Consider the following 17903-nt stretch of genomic DNA (forward strand, 5'->3'; position numbering starts at 1 on the left):
AAAATGAACCTGCGCAGCCATGATATCCTCTAGAACACACATCTAATACCTCCTTGGCCATGGAAGCTGCGTTCACCAAACTCCTGGACATGATTACAAACGTACACCCGACTCTTTGAAACCCCTCCTTTCCATTCCTTCCCTTGCCATTTTACAAAAACACGTATCTCCTGAGATCCTATGGTGCGCCAGCCATCAATAGGGGACTTGACTACCTGGTCCCACTCCTTGCATGCCATCAATGTCCTCCATGGTCTTGTTGAACACGTCCAGGATTTGGTCAATAACTCTGCTGCGGTTCCACTCATTTCTTGTGCGCCATATGGCGTCCATGAGCTCACGGTTGATTTGTTCCAGTTGCTCAATAGTACAGCCGGTTGTCATGTCAGTTACGTTCTGAAGGAATCCTTCTATCTCGCCTGCAGCAAAGGGTTGAGAAGCGGAGGTGGATGAGCCTGAGTTGCGAACCGACTGGTGTTCGTCAGAAGTCTGATCATTGAGAATGTTGGCCATTCCGCCCACGCTCTGAGCCTTGAAACCTGATGATCGCTGCGAAGGTGGACTACCAGAAATACCCGATCCTTGCACAAGGTTACCGCCTGCCGCAGCAGCCTGAGCTTGAGAGTGCAACCAAGAGTCTTCTCCAGAAGTGTTGTGCCCAGCTACGAGCAGCGTGTCTGGGATGTCGACCTGGCTATCATCCTCAACACCTCGGTTCTCAGCGTGGCCACCATTTGTCATTTGACTAAAGTTTGACGAATGATGAGTCGAGGGGTCTGAGGTTTTGGTTGTTGAAGCCTCGTTGATAACAGCTGATGGTGAAACTCCTGGAGGAAGAGTAGTCACTACTGACTTCTGTGAGATCTGGGTCATGCCAGTATGAGCCACGCTGGGATCATGAGACTTAGGCGGAGGTCCCATGTCAGACATGGCCTGCGTATCATCGTGGACACCACTCATCTGGACATCCTCTCCCAATGGGTGAGTGAGGCCATTACTCAAGGGGTGTGACGAATCCTGGCCAGAGGTGCCATGACCATTCGAAAGTGGGCTTCTAACTTGGAACCTGGCAGTCGTCCTCGATCCTGGCACGGCTTCTCCCAGAGTAACAGGGCCCTGAGAATCACTGTCATTACCGCCCAGATCAGATTGCACACGATCTACGAGAGACTGCATAGCTTTTCGCTTTCTCTCCTTCTCGGTAGCATCCTTGGCGCGCTGAACTTGGCGTCTGTATAGCGCTTCCCAGTCAACTTGAGAGGTTTGGTTTTCAATACTAGCGACGTCGACCTCGACGTTGCTGAGAAGTTCATTGGCCTTGAGGGTTCGCTCCTTATCTCCAATATTTTTGGCGTCTTTTGCAAGAGCCTTGATATCGAAGAGAAAGTCCTTAGGGCGGGCATAGAAGCCATTTGACAAGCGCTCTTCGATGGTGGTTGTCTCGAGATTATAATAACACTTCCCAGTTGCGGTATCTCTGAGAACGTCATTGTCGTACTTGTCCTTGACGATCTCATATGGTCGAACATGTCCAGCTTCAAGGTCCGGACGCACATAATTGGGGTCTGACTCAGCGAAGAGATAGTCGATCTGAGTTTGAGGAATAACAGGCTGTCTAAACTTCTTGTACTTTCGGTTGATCTGGTCCATAATGGGCTGAAGCTGGATCTTGAGAGCATTGAGAAGCTGGTGGTCTTTCTTCTGTGCAGCCTTCATATCGGCCTTGGTAGGGGGCGGGGGTTCAATTGGAGGTGCCACGGGAAGCTCCTCGAGAACCCTCTTCTTGCGATTTTCAGGGTCGGGGAACTCGCGGGGTTTCTTCTTAGCATATTGCATCGTTGTGCTGAAATATTCCATTCGAGAGTGCTACAAAGGTTAGCATAAGAATCTCATCTCACATAAGTACTACTTACCAGATCAGGCTTCTCAATTTTCATTTGGTTCTTCTTTGAGAATCCAAAAAAGTCGCGGAAGAGTTCACTGGGAAGCTCTTCTCTATCACCCTCTGCTGTCGCGAGAAGAAGAACTGGATCTGTAGGAGGAATAGATCGTAACATAGTCTTGAAAGTTGTAAGAGCAAGAGTGTTGTGTAGTGCCATATACCAAGCTTCGATGTTAGGAATATAAATAACGCTAGGTTTGTGTCGTCTAACTTCCGTAAAGAGGCCGACAATGACCTGCTCCATAGCCTGCAGATGTTAGTTTGTAGTTGCTGCTGTGAGTGCACAAACTTACCCTTCCATCGCCCAAGATGCTGGGAAGGTCAAAATTCTGAACATGAACACCCTCAAAATGGTGAAGAATGGCAGAAGCAACGTAACTCTGGCCCATGCCGCTAACACCATATATGATGAAGCGAGGGCGGAACACTCTGGATCGCTCAAACTCTTGGTGCATAGTTTCTCTGCCAAAGCCATGATCATCGTCATCGAACTGCTCGTACATGGCTTCTTGAAGAGCCGTCATCTTCTTCCTACGAGGTAACAGCTCATCAAGGGCAGTCTTGGCTTCGTTAAACTGTTTGCGTAGCAGCGGCTCTATCGATTTGGGAAGTGGCTTAGCACCAGATGTAGCTGATCGCTCAGAGGAGGGAATAAGCTTCTTGATGGACAGCATAAAGTCAGTGGCATGAACGCCGATCTTCTCGGGGTCGACCACAAGTTTTTCCTTGGAGGCGTAGATTTGAGGATAGGTTCGTTGAATAGCATTCAGAGCTGCTTCTGTACAGAGAGCTCGTAAATCAGCACCACCATAGCCCTTTGTGTTCTCGGCTAGGGAGTCTTTGAACTTCTCTGATAGTCCCCAGTCTGCTGTATGAATGTTGAGAATTGACTTTCGCCCTTCGATATCAGGCAAGGGGAAGTAAAACTCTCGGTCGAATCGACCAGGTCGGCGAAGAGCGGGGTCAATGTTGTCAGGTCGGTTGGTGGCTCCAATAACAATGACTTGGCCACGACCGTCCATGCCATCCATCAATGCCAACAGGGTTGAGACAATGGAGGCATGAATCTGTTCCTGCTTGCTGGAACGAACTGGCGCAAGACCGTCAATCTCATCGAAGAAAATGATACTGGGCTGAGTTCTGCGCGCTTCCTCGAAGAGCAATCGAAGCTGTTTCTCGGCTTCACCCACCCACTTGCTCAGGGCATCGGCACCCTTGCGCATGTAGAATGAGATCTTGCGACCGCCAGAGCCGACCGAGTTGGCCAGAGCACGAGCAAGCAGTGTTTTACCTGTTCCAGGAGGGCCATGAAACAAAACACCACGAGGTGGAGTGACGTGGAATCGCGTGAAAAGCTCGGGATAGAGCAAGGGAAGTTGCACCATTTCTTTCAACTGGTCGATATGTCCTTGGAGACCACCAACCTTGCTGAAGTCAACGTTCAGGTCAACACCAAGAGGGTCAGCATCCGCAAGGGCTTTCCGGTCCTTAATCTTGCCAACGTTGGGAGCGCCAGCATCGGGGTTTAGACCAGGGACACCAGGAAGAAGCCCACCGTGAGTCGCAGTTGTCGGTGTCATACCAACATTACCAGCTACACTAGAGCGATGCACCATCTCATCGTCACTGCTGTCTGAATCGACCCCGCCAGCTGCACCAGTACCCCAAGGCCCATTAAGAAGGGATCCGGCTCCACCGCCGCCTCCGAAGGGTCCAAATGTGGTGTTGAGGCTGCGCTCCCAACCTTGGCTGGCACCGCCACGTCCTCGGCGCGAGCGCGATTGTGTAGCAGGAGCCTCAACCTCTTCCTCTTCAATATTAGCCGAGGTGAGAGGAGGCATGTAATAATTCACGCGTGTTCTCGCTCGCCGAGTGCTTTCCTGGTAAACTATGGGCGATTCTTTCCTTGGGCGACGGCGACGAGAGCGCGAGTCCTGCCTAAGTTCTCGGGCCTCTTCATTCAGCTCGTCCAAGTCAAATTCGGGTTCCTCGTCTCCAGAGTCTGCACCACGACGGGATCTGGCAGGCTGGGAGCGTCGGCCGCGAGGAACCGGGCTATCAACGTCGTCATCATCTTGAGGTAGGGGCTTTTCTGCACCGGAGCCCTCTGCATCGTCAGATTCGTCGCCCGGTTCGAAGTCGCTGCTGACTTCTTGAGACTTTTTGCTCGATTTGCGGGTTAGTCGACGCGGCTTTCTAGGTCCAGCGTCCGATTCAGCTTCTTCCGGTGCTACAGAGGCGTTGGCGCGGGACCCACGGGTTCGGCGAGTGACAGGTACATCATCCTCATCCTCATCCTCCTCCACCGTCTGCACAGGCGCATCTTCTCCAGGTGCATCCTGATCAGCAGCATCTAGCATTTCTTGATCAGCCACCTCTTTCTTTTCGAGCTCTTCAGGATCTTGAGATAATTCATCGGGCTGGTCGGCTTCTCTCACTTCCTTAAAGCTGCTTTCCTGTGTAGCCTCTTGAATCGTCTCGGGGGCTTTCTTGAGACCCTTAAACCCACGAGTAGCTCTCGTGCTCCGAGCGAGTGTCTCAGGGCTTCTACTTCGCGAATCGCGTGACGGGACGGCGTGTTTTCCAGAATTGGAAAGTTCGAGGAACTCTTCAGCTTCCTCTGTATGAGCCCGAGTAGTCCTACGAGGCGCAGGCAACTTGGTGTTGGTAAGTTTCAGCTTGACAACCCTGGATCTAGTTGACCTGGCAGGCTCCTCTACTGGCTCGCCTTCAGCGTCGTCTTCTTTGACGTCTTCGTCTTCGTCAACTTTGATATCCTCGTCACCTGGCTTATCAGATTCATCGCCAGTAGCTGATGCTTCTTCTTCGCTACTTTCTGCGTAGTTGCGGGGCTGCGTGGCAGCCTTTCTGGCGCGACGACCAGCGGCATTCACAGGAGCAGCAGCATCATCCTCTTCCTCGTCATCGTCATCGAGAAAATCTTCCTCGTTGCTATCGGAGACTTCATCCTCGTCATCATCGATGTCCGATCCCCCGTAACCGTTTCTGCGTCGGCGGCTGGGTTTTCCGCTGCGTGAACGGGAGTGCTTCTTTGTGCTTTTTCGGGGTGGTCCAGCTTCTGAAGGGTCGAAATTCTCGTCTTCGGGATCGGACTGGTTGGGATCAAAGTCCTCGAGGACCCTTTTGCGTTTGCTAACCATGGTTGATACGTTGTTTGCGCGTAAATATGATGGAACGTTATCGGCGACGGGTATAATTGAACTTCGCGGTTCTGTACACAAAGGGAGGTCAACCAAGGGATGCCCACACGGTCGCAACAGTCACAGCCATAAGCGCGGACTTTGTATTACATTCATCGAATCGTCGCGTTCCTTTCGATGAATTTTTGGGGGAAAACTCACCTTTATGCGCGTCTAGATATGATTTCACGTCAAAGCATGCATGGGCGCGGCCTGGGTCGCGGTTGAGCTTGTGGCGCTCAAGATCGGCGCAAAGACATCAAGTAGAAAATAAGCCAAACAACCAACCCGCGCAATGTCGATGATTGAACTGGCTGATGCTGATGGTATATTCGAAGCAAACGCGGTCAAAATAGGAGATGGAATTTGGGGGTTTGCTGCGTGAAGTGAAGGTTTAGTTACGGATACCAAACGACAGGTTAGCAATGTAGACCCACTTTCATTCAGGCAGTTGTGGTTCCAGTTTCTGATTGGTGGGTCACCGCCAATTTCAATGTGATCGCAGTTTAATTGTAGCTTGATCTACGAAGCTCTCATGGCGAAAACAAAACGACGAATTCTCAACATGACCTGTTTAATGGCTCGGGGGACGTTTTTATTATTGACAAGGTCGATTTCGGCCTCAAATTCGTTTTCCTCGCATTTTTGACCTTGCCCAAGCCCATCTGCACTTTCAATTCTTGATCATATTTTTCAACATGCTCACATATAAATTCGATCTATCCCAGCTCGTCCCCGGTAGTCAGCTTGATTTAAAGCTCGGTATCGTTGTAGGGCTGAAGACGTTGACAGCATGGTGCATGCGCATTACCCCAGAAAGTTTATGCCTTACGATTTAGGCAGTCCTGCACAATAGGGATCTCACGAACCACACAATGGATCACGCACAGGACAATCATGGGTATCCCCCTTTAGCTTTCCTTTAAATACGACGGGCCATAGCCCAAACAGATGACAGAGAATAAATAGAAACTACCCGTGAAACAGGAGATGAGGGGATTGTAAGAAACGTTAAGCCTTATCTATTGGACACTGCGTATTACCAACACGGTCTAGATCTCTGCTCGGCTGCTGAACCGACCTACCCTAGTGTTTCCAGGACTATAACGGGAATAGTCACATTTTATCGTAATATTCCCGGACCCTGAATACCCTCACAGTCGGATACTCGGCCAAACATTACGCGGCCCAGGTCTTGGCTCATAATCGCCAAGACTGAGCCACGCAATGCGAAGATCGTTCCGAATGCGAAGATCTTCACGATTCGTGAAACGGAAAACACGGCCTGATCAGACTTTTTTTTTCTTGTTATACATCACACCAATTTTAGAAACAGGTTTTAACAGATTTTGTAAATGTATCGAATTCATGGACTCATTGTAATAGGTATTGTTACACATAATGGTATCATGTCTCTTGTGGTACAGTCATTCCCACCCCGACTTTTAAAACAGTTTCCCTAATTGCGCCTGGTTGGATAGAGAATTGTTTTTAACCATACCAAAGACGCCACGCTTCCCAATGAATGAGAGTGTCCGTCCCGTACCAGCCAGTGACGATGAGTGAGTGTGAAACAGCCAGCATAAGGTGTTGTGTTGCTTTGGCGTGATTAGGCGGTCATGCTATAGTGATGCTGCAGGGCAGGGTTTCTTTGTTCTTGTTCGTATGTGCTCGTACAGCTGACACTTCAATCCTTGCCCAACATCGCCCGGGCGAGATCAGCCAGAGAAGGGCCGCCAAAGAGGAACTGGCTTGAATGGCGGCCACAATAGGTAACGTTGTTTACTGGCTGAGGTGCGGCCTTGAACCAAGAGCGGGAAGCTTTGGTTGTGGAAGATGCCGTAGACTGGGTCGAGAACTCGCTGGAGTAGGAGTTTGTTCGTTGCTGAAATAGCTTTGTTAGTGGGGTCCAGGCCAGTTCTGAGTTCAGTGTCACATACCTTAGACTCCATGAGGGGAATTGGCTCAGTGCTTCGTCCGCGCTGCTCCTCAGAAGAGGTTCTGGTGCGAGAAGATCCGAAAGCCATTGTGATATTTGTAAAGTTGAACAGTTGTATGTGGTGTATAGTTGAAGTGATTTGCTCGACTGTCTTAGTCTGCTGGGTATCGTAAATGTATCGTCTATTAACCTTCAAGGTAGTTGTGTTCAAGGCACTCCTGGTGCAATCTAAAAGATGTTCAAGCTGAGTTTGTTTGTTTATGAAGGAACTGATTGATGATGATAAGAATAAGATAGAATCATCAAAGGGGGAAGACTCCCTTAAATAAAAGTTCCTGTCAACAATGCTTCTGCGGCTGATCTACCCCAAGCTGTACCAAGACACGCCAACCCTAGTTGCTACGTAGCAGATGCCGCCCTATGGAGCGACGCTAAAAATGCCTGTAGTCAGACGAAGGCTTGGCTAGCTTGGCTGTTCTTGGGTATGACGTGCCGGTTTGGATAGCTTATGGATTCCGCGGGGTCCAATTGAAGATACGATGCGACCTTGTGGCTCACCTTTGACACTGATCGCCGTGCAGGTAGCCATTCATGTGTTAACAAGGAGTCAGTGCTGAGTACGAGTGATACGGTAAATATTACGATAGGGTCAATCGGAAAGTGGCATGATAAGGGAGTCAGACACTGCCGTGATACAATAGTCTGCATTTATTATGATGAGCAGTAAATAACTCAATCGTAGCCAAGTCTCTTACTTTTGTCTATCCCTTAGTCCCCCTTATCTCTTCTCCCCTCACTTCCCATCCAGCGGAATTCCAGTGACAACATGTGGAGCACACGGACGGCACTGGTCGGCCGAGATGCTGACATAACCCCGGACCGTCATCCGCCGGGTGGTGACCGGTTTCCCCATAATCGGAAGCACCGAAGCATCGGCACCGTTTATCCTGCCCGCCAAGAGAGAAAACAAGAACATCGTGACCACAGCTCCACCAAAACCCCATTTCCAGAAGCTCGCTAGAAGGATTTCTATGCATGTAAGATTGACGGTCTTGGTAATGATTCGCCCATCCGTATCAGATAATGTCGAGATAAGATCATCGTCTGTCACACCGAACCCGGGCGTTCTCTCAGCCTTGGGCCAAGAGAACAATCTATTGCTTGGCGGGGGACTTCCCATGTCTCCGATGCAACCTCATTCTGGCTTGGTGAAGTCATGGGGAATTATCATGAGATACGCGGGTCGGGATCTCGTTGGACAATTGAATATTGGCATTTTTAGCGTATGCATTATTCTGCTGTCTGATGGCTTCTGGGATAGATTGTCGTAGCAAGCAATTCAGGGATCCACGTCAGATGTTTAATCGTAAAAGCAAGCCTTCAGATCTGCACATTGGCTGATTGGATGCACACGTACGCATTTGTTAGCAACTTCACCTGATGCCAGCCTTACTATCGTCAAAAGTGGCTTGCCCCAAGCTCAATTTCGTCAAATAAACTCAACTATTCTACGAACCTTTGTGTCGGTACGCAACAAGCAACCATGAGTCCAGCTGCTCAAAATAGCTATGCGAGAACTCTCTCTAACCGAGAAATAGTGTAGGAACGTTGCATCGCGGCGTCTTCCACTACTGAGAACCTTAAACAAAAGACACGGTCTAGAGCGTAGGGCAGACTGACGAGCTGCAGCCACATAAGCCCAAGCTCTTATTTTTAGTGAAACTATTGTAAGGGATGACGATGTGGTCTTGAGCTGAAAGCCACAGTTGCAAGTGTCAAACGGCACTTTCCAGCGAGGAGGTTATGATCCGATTGACCTTGCTTTATCGGGTTGGTGTCTTTTAATTGACGTGTTCTAGACCCTGCGATGACTCTTCTCAGGGGACCAAGCAGCGAGGAGCTCTTAGACCGTTGCATCGTCTGCTCTAACGGCAACGCCGCAATTACGTCGACAGGTTGCATCTCACAATGGTAGCATCTGCTTCGTAGCTAAAGAAACTCTCACCAATCTCTACCAAGAAGTGTTCGTCATCTTGGTAACATCTTCTTTGGAACCAAGTTGCCGCTTGATCCTTGGCCATCATCTTTTATTGACAAAATTTTGCCTTTTGGAGTATTCACGGCAATTTTGAGATCAAGGTTTCGGCCCATGATCCATCCCGACTTCGTACCTGCCTATATCAGCCCTATTTTGCGTGCTGGGGAGTCTCAGACCTTCGGGACGTGCTGAAAGGTGGATATTACGGCCCATCTAGCTTGATCTCGGTGCTTCTGTTGTATGGTTTTCCTTTCTCTTTGTCATTAAGTGGGATAGCTAGTTCTCTCTTCACTGAAGAGATGAGCAGGCCTCATCTGAGTATCACCGAGGGAAACTTCCGTGAGGTAAGTATCACAATTGTTACTATCAGCTTTATATTCGGATCTAATATAGTATTGCCTTGGCCAATGCTAGTGTCTTGTGAAGTCTTTGCTCGAACTAGATGAGTGGAGGTATGTCATGACCTAAACTCATAACTGATGGAACTTATGGACGAAAGAGTCACTGCTCAACAATACCCTTTTGACTGAAGTTACTGCATACTTGACCTTAGCGTATTACTGGTGCTGAAGCCGGACCGAAAGTCTGGATGGTTGTGGGTAAATACTTGGTGGTAAATCGACTGGCCAAGGCCAAGTCACTACTTGCGTTATACTCTGGCGAGTTCTACCGGCTGAACCAAATCAGTTTGCTGGTATTCATTAGAGAATATACCACTCTATTGAATGCCCGTTACTGAGCTACGTGAGACTCGCAATAATAGAAGTACCTAGTCTATCCGAACATTTCCTTGAAACCTTATGGAGAAGCCTGATATCGAACCAGTGAGCGGCCCAGTTGACATACATTTCTAGGTCGCTTAAAGTTAATAGGCCAACTAAGTTTGAATTGAGATATGACAGAGCTGATAAGATTTGTTATTGGTTACTCCAGCTGCTCACCTTTCGAGCCTGTCGTTACACAACGCTCCGGAAGTGGACCTAAACCTGCACCTTGAGAAAGGGGGACCGTATTCAAATACAGACCGCCTGAGATGCCTGGGATGCATGTCATTGGCGGTGGATAAGAATGTCTTTTTGTAGACAGAATGACATTATCTATATGCAAGTGTTTGTACCAATTTACATGTGATCAACCATGCAATCGATGCGACGTCGTCGTATAATTCGCACGTATTGACCAGAAGCAGCGTGACATGTGAATACGCCCTGTGCAAATTCTTTTTGATTGTGGATTTGACACAAAGATACTATTAGAGTTTTAATTCATGGCATGAGCAGTCGAAATGTATTGCAACCATGGATTCTGGCAATTTGTAGAGCTGAAGCAGACCAAACTGCTGACATCCGCGTCTTGACACAAAAAGAAAATCTCTAGTTCCTGGAACAATAAGTTTTAAATAAATAAAAATCGTATTTTATTTACAAGATGGAGAAATTCTGTCTTTCTTCAACTGATGGCGACTTTACTAAGATGGGAAGACTGTATCGGGGTAATGAGGGAAGGGAGCGCACTCGTAAATAAGACGAGTGACATTGGTATCGACTTTGGCTATCCAAAATTTCCGTTCCAGAAAAGACTTGCTATCAAGTAAACACTGCCTTGATCTTATATTTGTCACTAATCATAGCTGCTATAGTTCGTACGAAAGCCAGTAACTCTTGATGAATATTGAACGGTAGGATTGTACTACTTGCTACACTGTTTCTTCTATAACTCGTACAGATTTTATCAAACATTGGGGTACAACGAGACCCTCATCGGCCTGAGTTAGTTCCCTACCGCAACACAATACATTGCTGTACACCCGGACAGTAACAACGTACTCGTTCTCCCTGTCTCTTCGTTCGTAGCTTCTTTCTATTCGAAACCCCTTACCGAACCAAACTGGGCTTACACTTAGATAAGATCACGTTTATTAACTTTCTTAGATGTGGGTATTCCTTTTTGGGAGACCTAGGTCTTATCACCGCGCGTCTACAGGTTCTTTGTTGAGTATGGGCGACCTCGAGGGGTCTATTTATTCCCAAAGGTACCACTTTCAAAGTCACATTTATCATACACATGAGGCATCTATTCAGTGGATAAATATCACTACAGACACCCAGAACTTCAGGTGACTTTTAATGATCTTCATATCTGCCAAGTCTCATAGACAACTGTTTGATAGAGTCTCAGCAGTGGTTAGGTTCAAGCTTTAAATTCACCATAATGAGCTCCACTCATGTAATGACTCAAGACAACTCTTACATACCTTATAGCTTTAACTTGCTAGCAATCAAGAATTGGGATCCAGGCACTCCAATAGCAGCCACAGAAGTACCAATAAGAATATGGTCTCTGGGCAGACCGTCAAGTCTCAATGACCTTAATCGATAAAGTTACTTTCAGCTACATCATCTCAGGTAACTAATCAAGATGAATACTTCTTGCATCCGAAAGACATAAAAGCATAAGGGAATTGACCATCATGATGTCAATAAGTAGAAGGGGAAGAACACACTTATCGACCTGGCTCAATAGATTCGATTCTGATGTAAAGATGTGTGAACATTTGGGTATCAATTGACTTACGACAAACTCCTCAGTATACCAATAAATAGCATCTACCTCCAATACCAAGCATCATATCGGGAGACCTTCCCAATCATTAAACATGCTCCAACTCCTTTCATCATCCCAAAGGCTACCATCTACCCTAAGCTGCAGACTGAACAACTCCTGTAGGCTGAGTGTCATCATCCTTAGGTTTAGGGTATGTCTTCTTGTCAATAGCAGCATATCCTTGTGAGAACTTATCCAGCATGCTGGCAATCCATCTCTGTTCTTGCCCAGTAGCGAATTCATACACGATCCGTATGGCGAAGCCAATTCGATATGGCCCCATGGTGCCTCGTCCCACAGACTCTACCGACCGCAATATCTGTTCCACGAAATACCGGATGGATATCTCCGAGTTAGCTCGCGGTGTCCCGCACTCGACCAGTGTCTCTTCTAGAATGAGCATACTTGCCCAGTACCCCATGAGTAACGACCCGGCCGCTGCCGACTTATGTTCCAGCACTGTCTCGAACAACGAATTTGCCGGGTCGGTTGGCAGAGCCTCGACCGGCCTTGGAAACTCAAGCGCGTTGAAATCGTCGAACCATCGCGCCAATCTCGCATGTTCCACGGTGGCTAGGTGGGCCAAGGCGGAGATTTTGTCAGGCTCGACAAATATGCCAGCCTTGTTAGCTTCTCTCAGAAGATAAGCCCCATGCAAAATAGGCGTGAGCTGGGCCAGGTTTGCAAGGAAGCCATCACCGATGCGGATGTGCTCAATTGGGGCGTCAGGAGCATAGATGAGACGTCTACCGCCATCAGACGTGACATGCCTCCATGCTGGCCTCGACAGGAACAATTGGTCCTTTCCGGGATAGAACATGTCGCCTACAGTCTGGCATGGGACCGTGTTAGTGGTGACCCCGCTAGGGTAACATTGTCAAAGCCGTTGCAAAGGGACGAATGATCCACCCAAGGTGAAGGGCTAGGGTGAGAAGTCCACTTGGACTGGATGGTGATATGTGAGATGCTATATCGCGCCATCTCAATGCGGCAATGCAGAGTAACCCTGCCGGTGACGAAACAGAGACAGGATCGAACGCATTGTGCTCCCGAGCCAGCGATTGGTTCTTATTGAGAGACACTCGCAAGGCTCCGTCACTTGACCTGGAGATAATGCGAGTTCCTGATCCTTTGCCTTGTTCCTGTAGTCAAGGAGAAACGTGGGACATACAAGAATGCCACGACATGAGAGCAGCATAGCTGCGTCCCAGCCTTCAGCATGAGCTGCTGGTCCTCGCTGCTCCATCAAGGTTCCAATGCCTTTGGCATGTTGGATCCAAGTATCGGGAACCACTGTCCCAGCAAACAGCTATAGGATGTTAGCTTTGAACAAGGAACAGTGGTAGCAGGAGTACCTCAAAGTAACATAAGAGTATAGCAGCGCACAGGGTCTCAGATGCCTTCCACTCTGAGGAATGTTGCAGAGCGGCCTGTAACTCATTGAGTGCCAAGCCATATATAGTTCTGCTTTTGGCGACCAGGTCGGCATTGGAGTTTGCTTTGCCAGTAAGTTGGAGAGCAAAGGAGCAGATAGCCCCGTCGAGCAGAGCCCGCTTTCCTAGGCGATCAATGTTCAACCATGACAAGAGTATAAACACATCGGTAGACCGAGTGTAGTTAGTGGATGACTCTATCATGTTAAGTAGCAGTGGCCCTCTTGGCAACTCCAGCCTCAGCAGGGTTGGTGAGGGCTTAACCAGAGACCATGTTTCTGAGTCTGATGTAGCGATATCAGAGCCCGTTGTACTGGAAGAGGAACTAGTCGACACTTCTTCGCCTTCGCGTTTGCCCTGTCGCCTGCCGCGTTGACGAATCTGATGCTTCTCATCGACAAACTTTAGGCCACGAGAATAACCTGGACACTCTGCTCCATATTTGATGCAGTTGCCGCAGGACGGCTTAAGAGTATCACATTTGACCTTCCTGGTTCTGCAAAGTCGGCATCCAGTGCTCCTCGGAACACCAACCATGACAAGGTTAATCAAGGGCTCACCGCCGGTTCTTAACTAATCATCTGTGCCGCTATCGGGTCGGATCAGATCGACACCCAGCGGTTTGACTTCCCGAAGTGGCCGGCGACGTTGAGGGGATTGTGATGAATATGCTTGTGCTGGCGGGGAGGAGAGATGATTTGCGCTGTCGGATCGGCCCTTTAGAGAGCATCCGTCTTCGCGGGGTTTCTATGTCGTGTTATTATTCTTCGGAGGCAGTATGTGCTATTGTAGAGTTTAAGTTAAACAAGGAATCCAGCGCTACCTCTTCCTCCATATGGAAATCAGCCCCAGAACGGTTACCACGCCTCTCGCAAATCCGACAACGCGGATCACGCACAGTACTGCTACCTTCAGAGGATTATGTAGTATCGACGTCTAGTCTATTCGGCCTGTCACCAATGGGTTTGTTCAAAAATCTGGAGAAACTGTGATCGAATTCCACCAGGACCACTTTACAAGCTGGCCCGAGGCTTGATGGTGTTGCATTCAATCAATCTTTCTTGTCGATGTCGATCATTTGATGTATCTGTAACATTTCGTCGGTGTTCTCCTCAGAAAGCTCAGTTAGGACAACTTCACCGAAATTGAATAATACACAACGGCCAACCAGCCCACAGGCAGGACTACAGCATTCTCCGGCAATTAGCTGCGGGAATTACTGTACTGGGACGACGCTAGGAGGTTTTCAGAGCCCCCGCGTTATATCCAGCTCGTCCTGAGAACTGAAATGAATTCATACCCCTGTGTAATCTATCTGAACATAGGGGGACGGCCCAAATCTCAATCTCAACACAGTTGGCCGCTGGGGCCCATGAGCTGAGACGCTGTTACATGCGCCCAGTAATTAAATCGTGGATGATGAGAGATTGATCTGCATCACCCAAGCAGTTTCGCTTCTCTTTGGAGTACCGAAGAACGGTTCGCATATTAGCCTGTGCGTGCGCATTGGATTGCGTATATCGAGCTAGAGACGCCGAATGAGGAGACCAGCACTTTAATGAGTTTTAGATTAATGCAATGGCCAAGCTAATTGTCTTAATTGTTGGTCGAACCCCGAATCTAGTCGGTCCAGACGGGCCAAAGGGTTGTTGAACGGCAAAGGCGGGAGTTTTTGGATGGTTAACTGAGTTGAGGCTGATTGAAAAAAGTAAACATCCGCGCGAGCCAGAGCTAGGACCTTACGGTGGCAAACTGAGCAATATATTTAGTATAAACTCTGCTTTGGAGAACATGCTCAGTTTCTCCTACAGGTAACTGGTCGTGAGGCTCAAAGCAGTGTTGTAATGGGATGTGTACACCAACCTCGGCAGCCAAGACCTCAACAACACGCATTTGGTCTGTTGCAGAGCCGAGATTTGAGTTCATCTCAGTTCTTTCTGTCCATGGTCAATGGCGATCTAGATAGCATGACTTGCTTCTGCTCCACGAGGCGCAGTTTCTATAGCATGGTTCAATATACAGCAATGAGCATGATGAAGCAATCTAAAATATCGCCAGAACTTAATGTGCCTGTCTCAGAATGTCAATTGAGACCCCAGCCTGTGAGCTTGTTTCAACCCTGGAAGTGTCCAGGATGTCTCCTCCATCGTCATTCTTTACCTACCCCAGACCCGTAAATTGAGCAAGACAAAGGCTGGTATGTAAGTGACGGTGTTTTGTCGGTGAAGACATCCATGATCAGGTTTCTCATCAATAATAGTCTCTCTGTTGAAGTTTTGTGTTTTCGGTATTCATTCCCTTTCTGCAACAAGATGAACATGCTAGAAACCTGATATTTCCAAGTTCTAACGGGACTTTCCAACTATCGCTAGCATTGAGTATTCTGTACACATCCATGAAGCAAAAATACACGCACAATTGGGTTCTTCAGTGGGTACGCGATTGACGACCTTCGGACCCATTCTAAAAATACGCGGATATCTATTCTTACTTGGAAGAGGCGAGGAGTGCCATATCATGTTGTCATGGAAAATTCCAGTACAATGCATGAGCTGTTGTTTTGATATAGAAATAGGAGAAGCAAAGCCAAGGAAAATACCTATGATCTGTAAGGGTCACCAATTGTGGTGAGCTGAAGAGATTTTATGGTAGCAAGAGTCAAGCATAGGAATGTCTCTCAGGGTCAAAGTGGTAGAAGATGGTGTCGTCTTGTAAAACATGTCTTGTCAAATCCCCTCCTATCAGAAGTCGAGGGCTCGTTTACGATTTCATTGTGCATGAGTTTGGCCTCTTTTTTGCTTCGAGATCCACTGGACTCGCGTCTTCGGCCCATGGGGGCTCTTTTTGAGTGTCCCACTGTGGCTGTTGAAAGTACTGGACCAGTTGGACTTACCGGATGTCTTGTGTCAGATCCCACGCATACTGCAGAAGCTACTGCAGACTGCAAGCCATGAGACGCTTCGCTCTGCCGACATCGAGCCAACGGCCTCGGCCAAAGGAATCCCAGGGCTGCGGGTACATGAGAAGAATGATTGCGGCTGAAGGAATAATTGGTGTTTTCGTATCGTGCCGGGCGAACAATAAGAGTTGCAGAAAGTTGACCGACTTGAAAGAGGTTCAGCAGCTGAGTGACTCACACACATCTCGACTGGGTAGTCTTGTTTACAGGAATATTGAGATATTTGTTCCTTCTTGGAAGCGGCGAGTCATTGTCACCTTGATTACACATATGTTAATATCGCCAGAATAGCTTCAAGAGCTGTTGGTTATGTTAAACAAACACAACGCCAAGCAATACCAGACTGTTTCGCTCGATCTAACGTTAGCCGCTATCAATTGTCTGGCTCAAAAGTCACAACCTGAAAGAAACAGCCGAAAAAAGCCATGACCCTTTCCAGACGGGACACACACAAGCGCGAACCCCTAAAGGAGCCAAAGCGTGAAAATCAATCGTATCTCAATGTTGATCCTCTCAACGTCTATGATGCTCATTGGTGATTGGCCCGTCTGACGTGGTATCCCCTGAATGTCCCTTGCTTTGATCCAATTCATGGATGTGTATGTATGTCTTGTACTGTACTGTACACGCAAGTATTTTGTGCAGCGGCCGGAAAACGTACATACCCCTGAGTATGTAGTCACTGTCTGTTGGAGGTGGTTTTTCTCAAGACCCCGAAATCCGTTTCGGTCTGCTAGTTTGAGACGGCAACCAACATAGGACCGCCGACAAGTGACGACGGGACGGAAAGAAATTCAGAGACTTCATCTCAAGCACCAATATAGCCTCGCACAGAGACAGCACCAATGTTTGAGCCCTTCCCAGTCCCGTCAGCTGGTCGCTGGGCAATGCAGCAGAGGAAGCACAGGCAAAAGCCATCAACCAGCACGGACAGGAGCTTGTTCCTGGATCAATGCTCTCTGCCTCTCGCGACAGCCTAGAAAGCACAACAGAGAGAGACCTCGACGTGGTCACTCTACCGAGCCAGGCTCCCTGCTAGCTCAATGCAGCGGTGACCAATGGTGAGCGTATTGGCTCTTCTGGCATTGACAAGACCCGCTCAAGTCTCCTGGGAGTTGTGGGATTTTCACTTGGGGAATCCCTGGGATGGCTCCACGAGCACCTCGTGTTTAGGACGAGGGCGGTGCATGAGAGGCATGTGTGAATATCATTCATCTCGAGATGCCAACAGCAACCAGACGGACGGAGAGAATTGGCTTACGACGTCTTGCCCCTTGTCCCCTGCACGCTGACAATACTTTATCTCCAGGACTACGGAACGGTTACCAGCCTGATACGTTGTCTTTGAACGCGTGAGGTTGTGTTATTATTGTCGTGATCAAGCTGAAGACCGAAGAGCGGATGTTTGAGTGAGATAGATGAATCACGGCTGTCACTTCTCTTCCTTCCTTGCAATCAATCCTCATTCGAGGCTATTTTCTGAATAGGCGTTAGATTGCAACCACACTGATGTCACGTTCATGTCGAAAGGGTTGCATGTCCGAGATCACTTGCGATGGGCCGCGTTGGGGGTGGTCATGTACCCAGAATTTGGTCCTTCGACCGCTAAATTATAGAGACTCTACTGGCATATGTGCCCTGTAAAAAACCAACTTTGGCAGTCCATTGTAGTGAGCTCTGCACCACCGGGTCCCTTTTCTGCAAGTCCGACTAGGACCATCCCATGCATTATTAGCGTGTGGATAACACGAGTTACGTACCCACCTGGGCTCTTGAGGTTTCTCAATC

The 17903-nt window shown here is 48.4% G+C and overlaps 3 protein-coding genes across 3 annotated transcripts; all 3 read right to left on the minus strand.

Moving 5' to 3' along the window:
* Positions 1-16: 16 nt before the first annotated feature.
* BKA55DRAFT_555731 (uncharacterized protein) lies at positions 17-5529 on the minus strand. Its single transcript, XM_046191652.1, has 4 exons — positions 5305-5529; positions 2236-5174; positions 1914-2189; positions 17-1866 (listed from the first exon to the last, which is right to left on the minus strand). Exons 2-4 carry the CDS (start codon positions 5101-5103, stop codon positions 196-198), a joined length of 4815 nt encoding a protein of 1604 aa, XP_046055288.1. The 5' UTR covers positions 5104-5174; positions 5305-5529; the 3' UTR covers positions 17-195.
* Positions 5530-6425: 896 nt separating this feature from the next.
* On the minus strand, positions 6426-7414 carry BKA55DRAFT_555734 (uncharacterized protein). Its single transcript, XM_046191653.1, has 2 exons — positions 7083-7414; positions 6426-7027 (listed from the first exon to the last, which is right to left on the minus strand). The coding sequence occupies exons 1-2, from the start codon at positions 7167-7169 to the stop codon at positions 6830-6832; spliced, it is 285 nt and encodes a 94-aa protein (XP_046055289.1). The 5' UTR covers positions 7170-7414; the 3' UTR covers positions 6426-6829.
* A 4403-nt stretch (positions 7415-11817) lies between these two features.
* On the minus strand, positions 11818-13689 carry BKA55DRAFT_501503 (uncharacterized protein; the record flags this gene model as incomplete). The annotated part of the gene is made up of 4 exons (XM_046186838.1): positions 11818-12555; positions 12895-13032; positions 13079-13281; positions 13587-13689. Coding segments are annotated over 4 exons (1182 nt in total), but the record flags the coding sequence as incomplete, so codon positions are not given.
* Positions 13690-17903: the final 4214 nt, after the last annotated feature.

This window comes from Fusarium redolens, assembly GCF_020744475.1.
Source record: "Fusarium redolens strain MPI-CAGE-AT-0023 chromosome Unknown BKA55scaffold_2, whole genome shotgun sequence".
NCBI classification, from domain to species: Eukaryota; Fungi; Ascomycota; class Sordariomycetes; order Hypocreales; family Nectriaceae; genus Fusarium; species Fusarium redolens.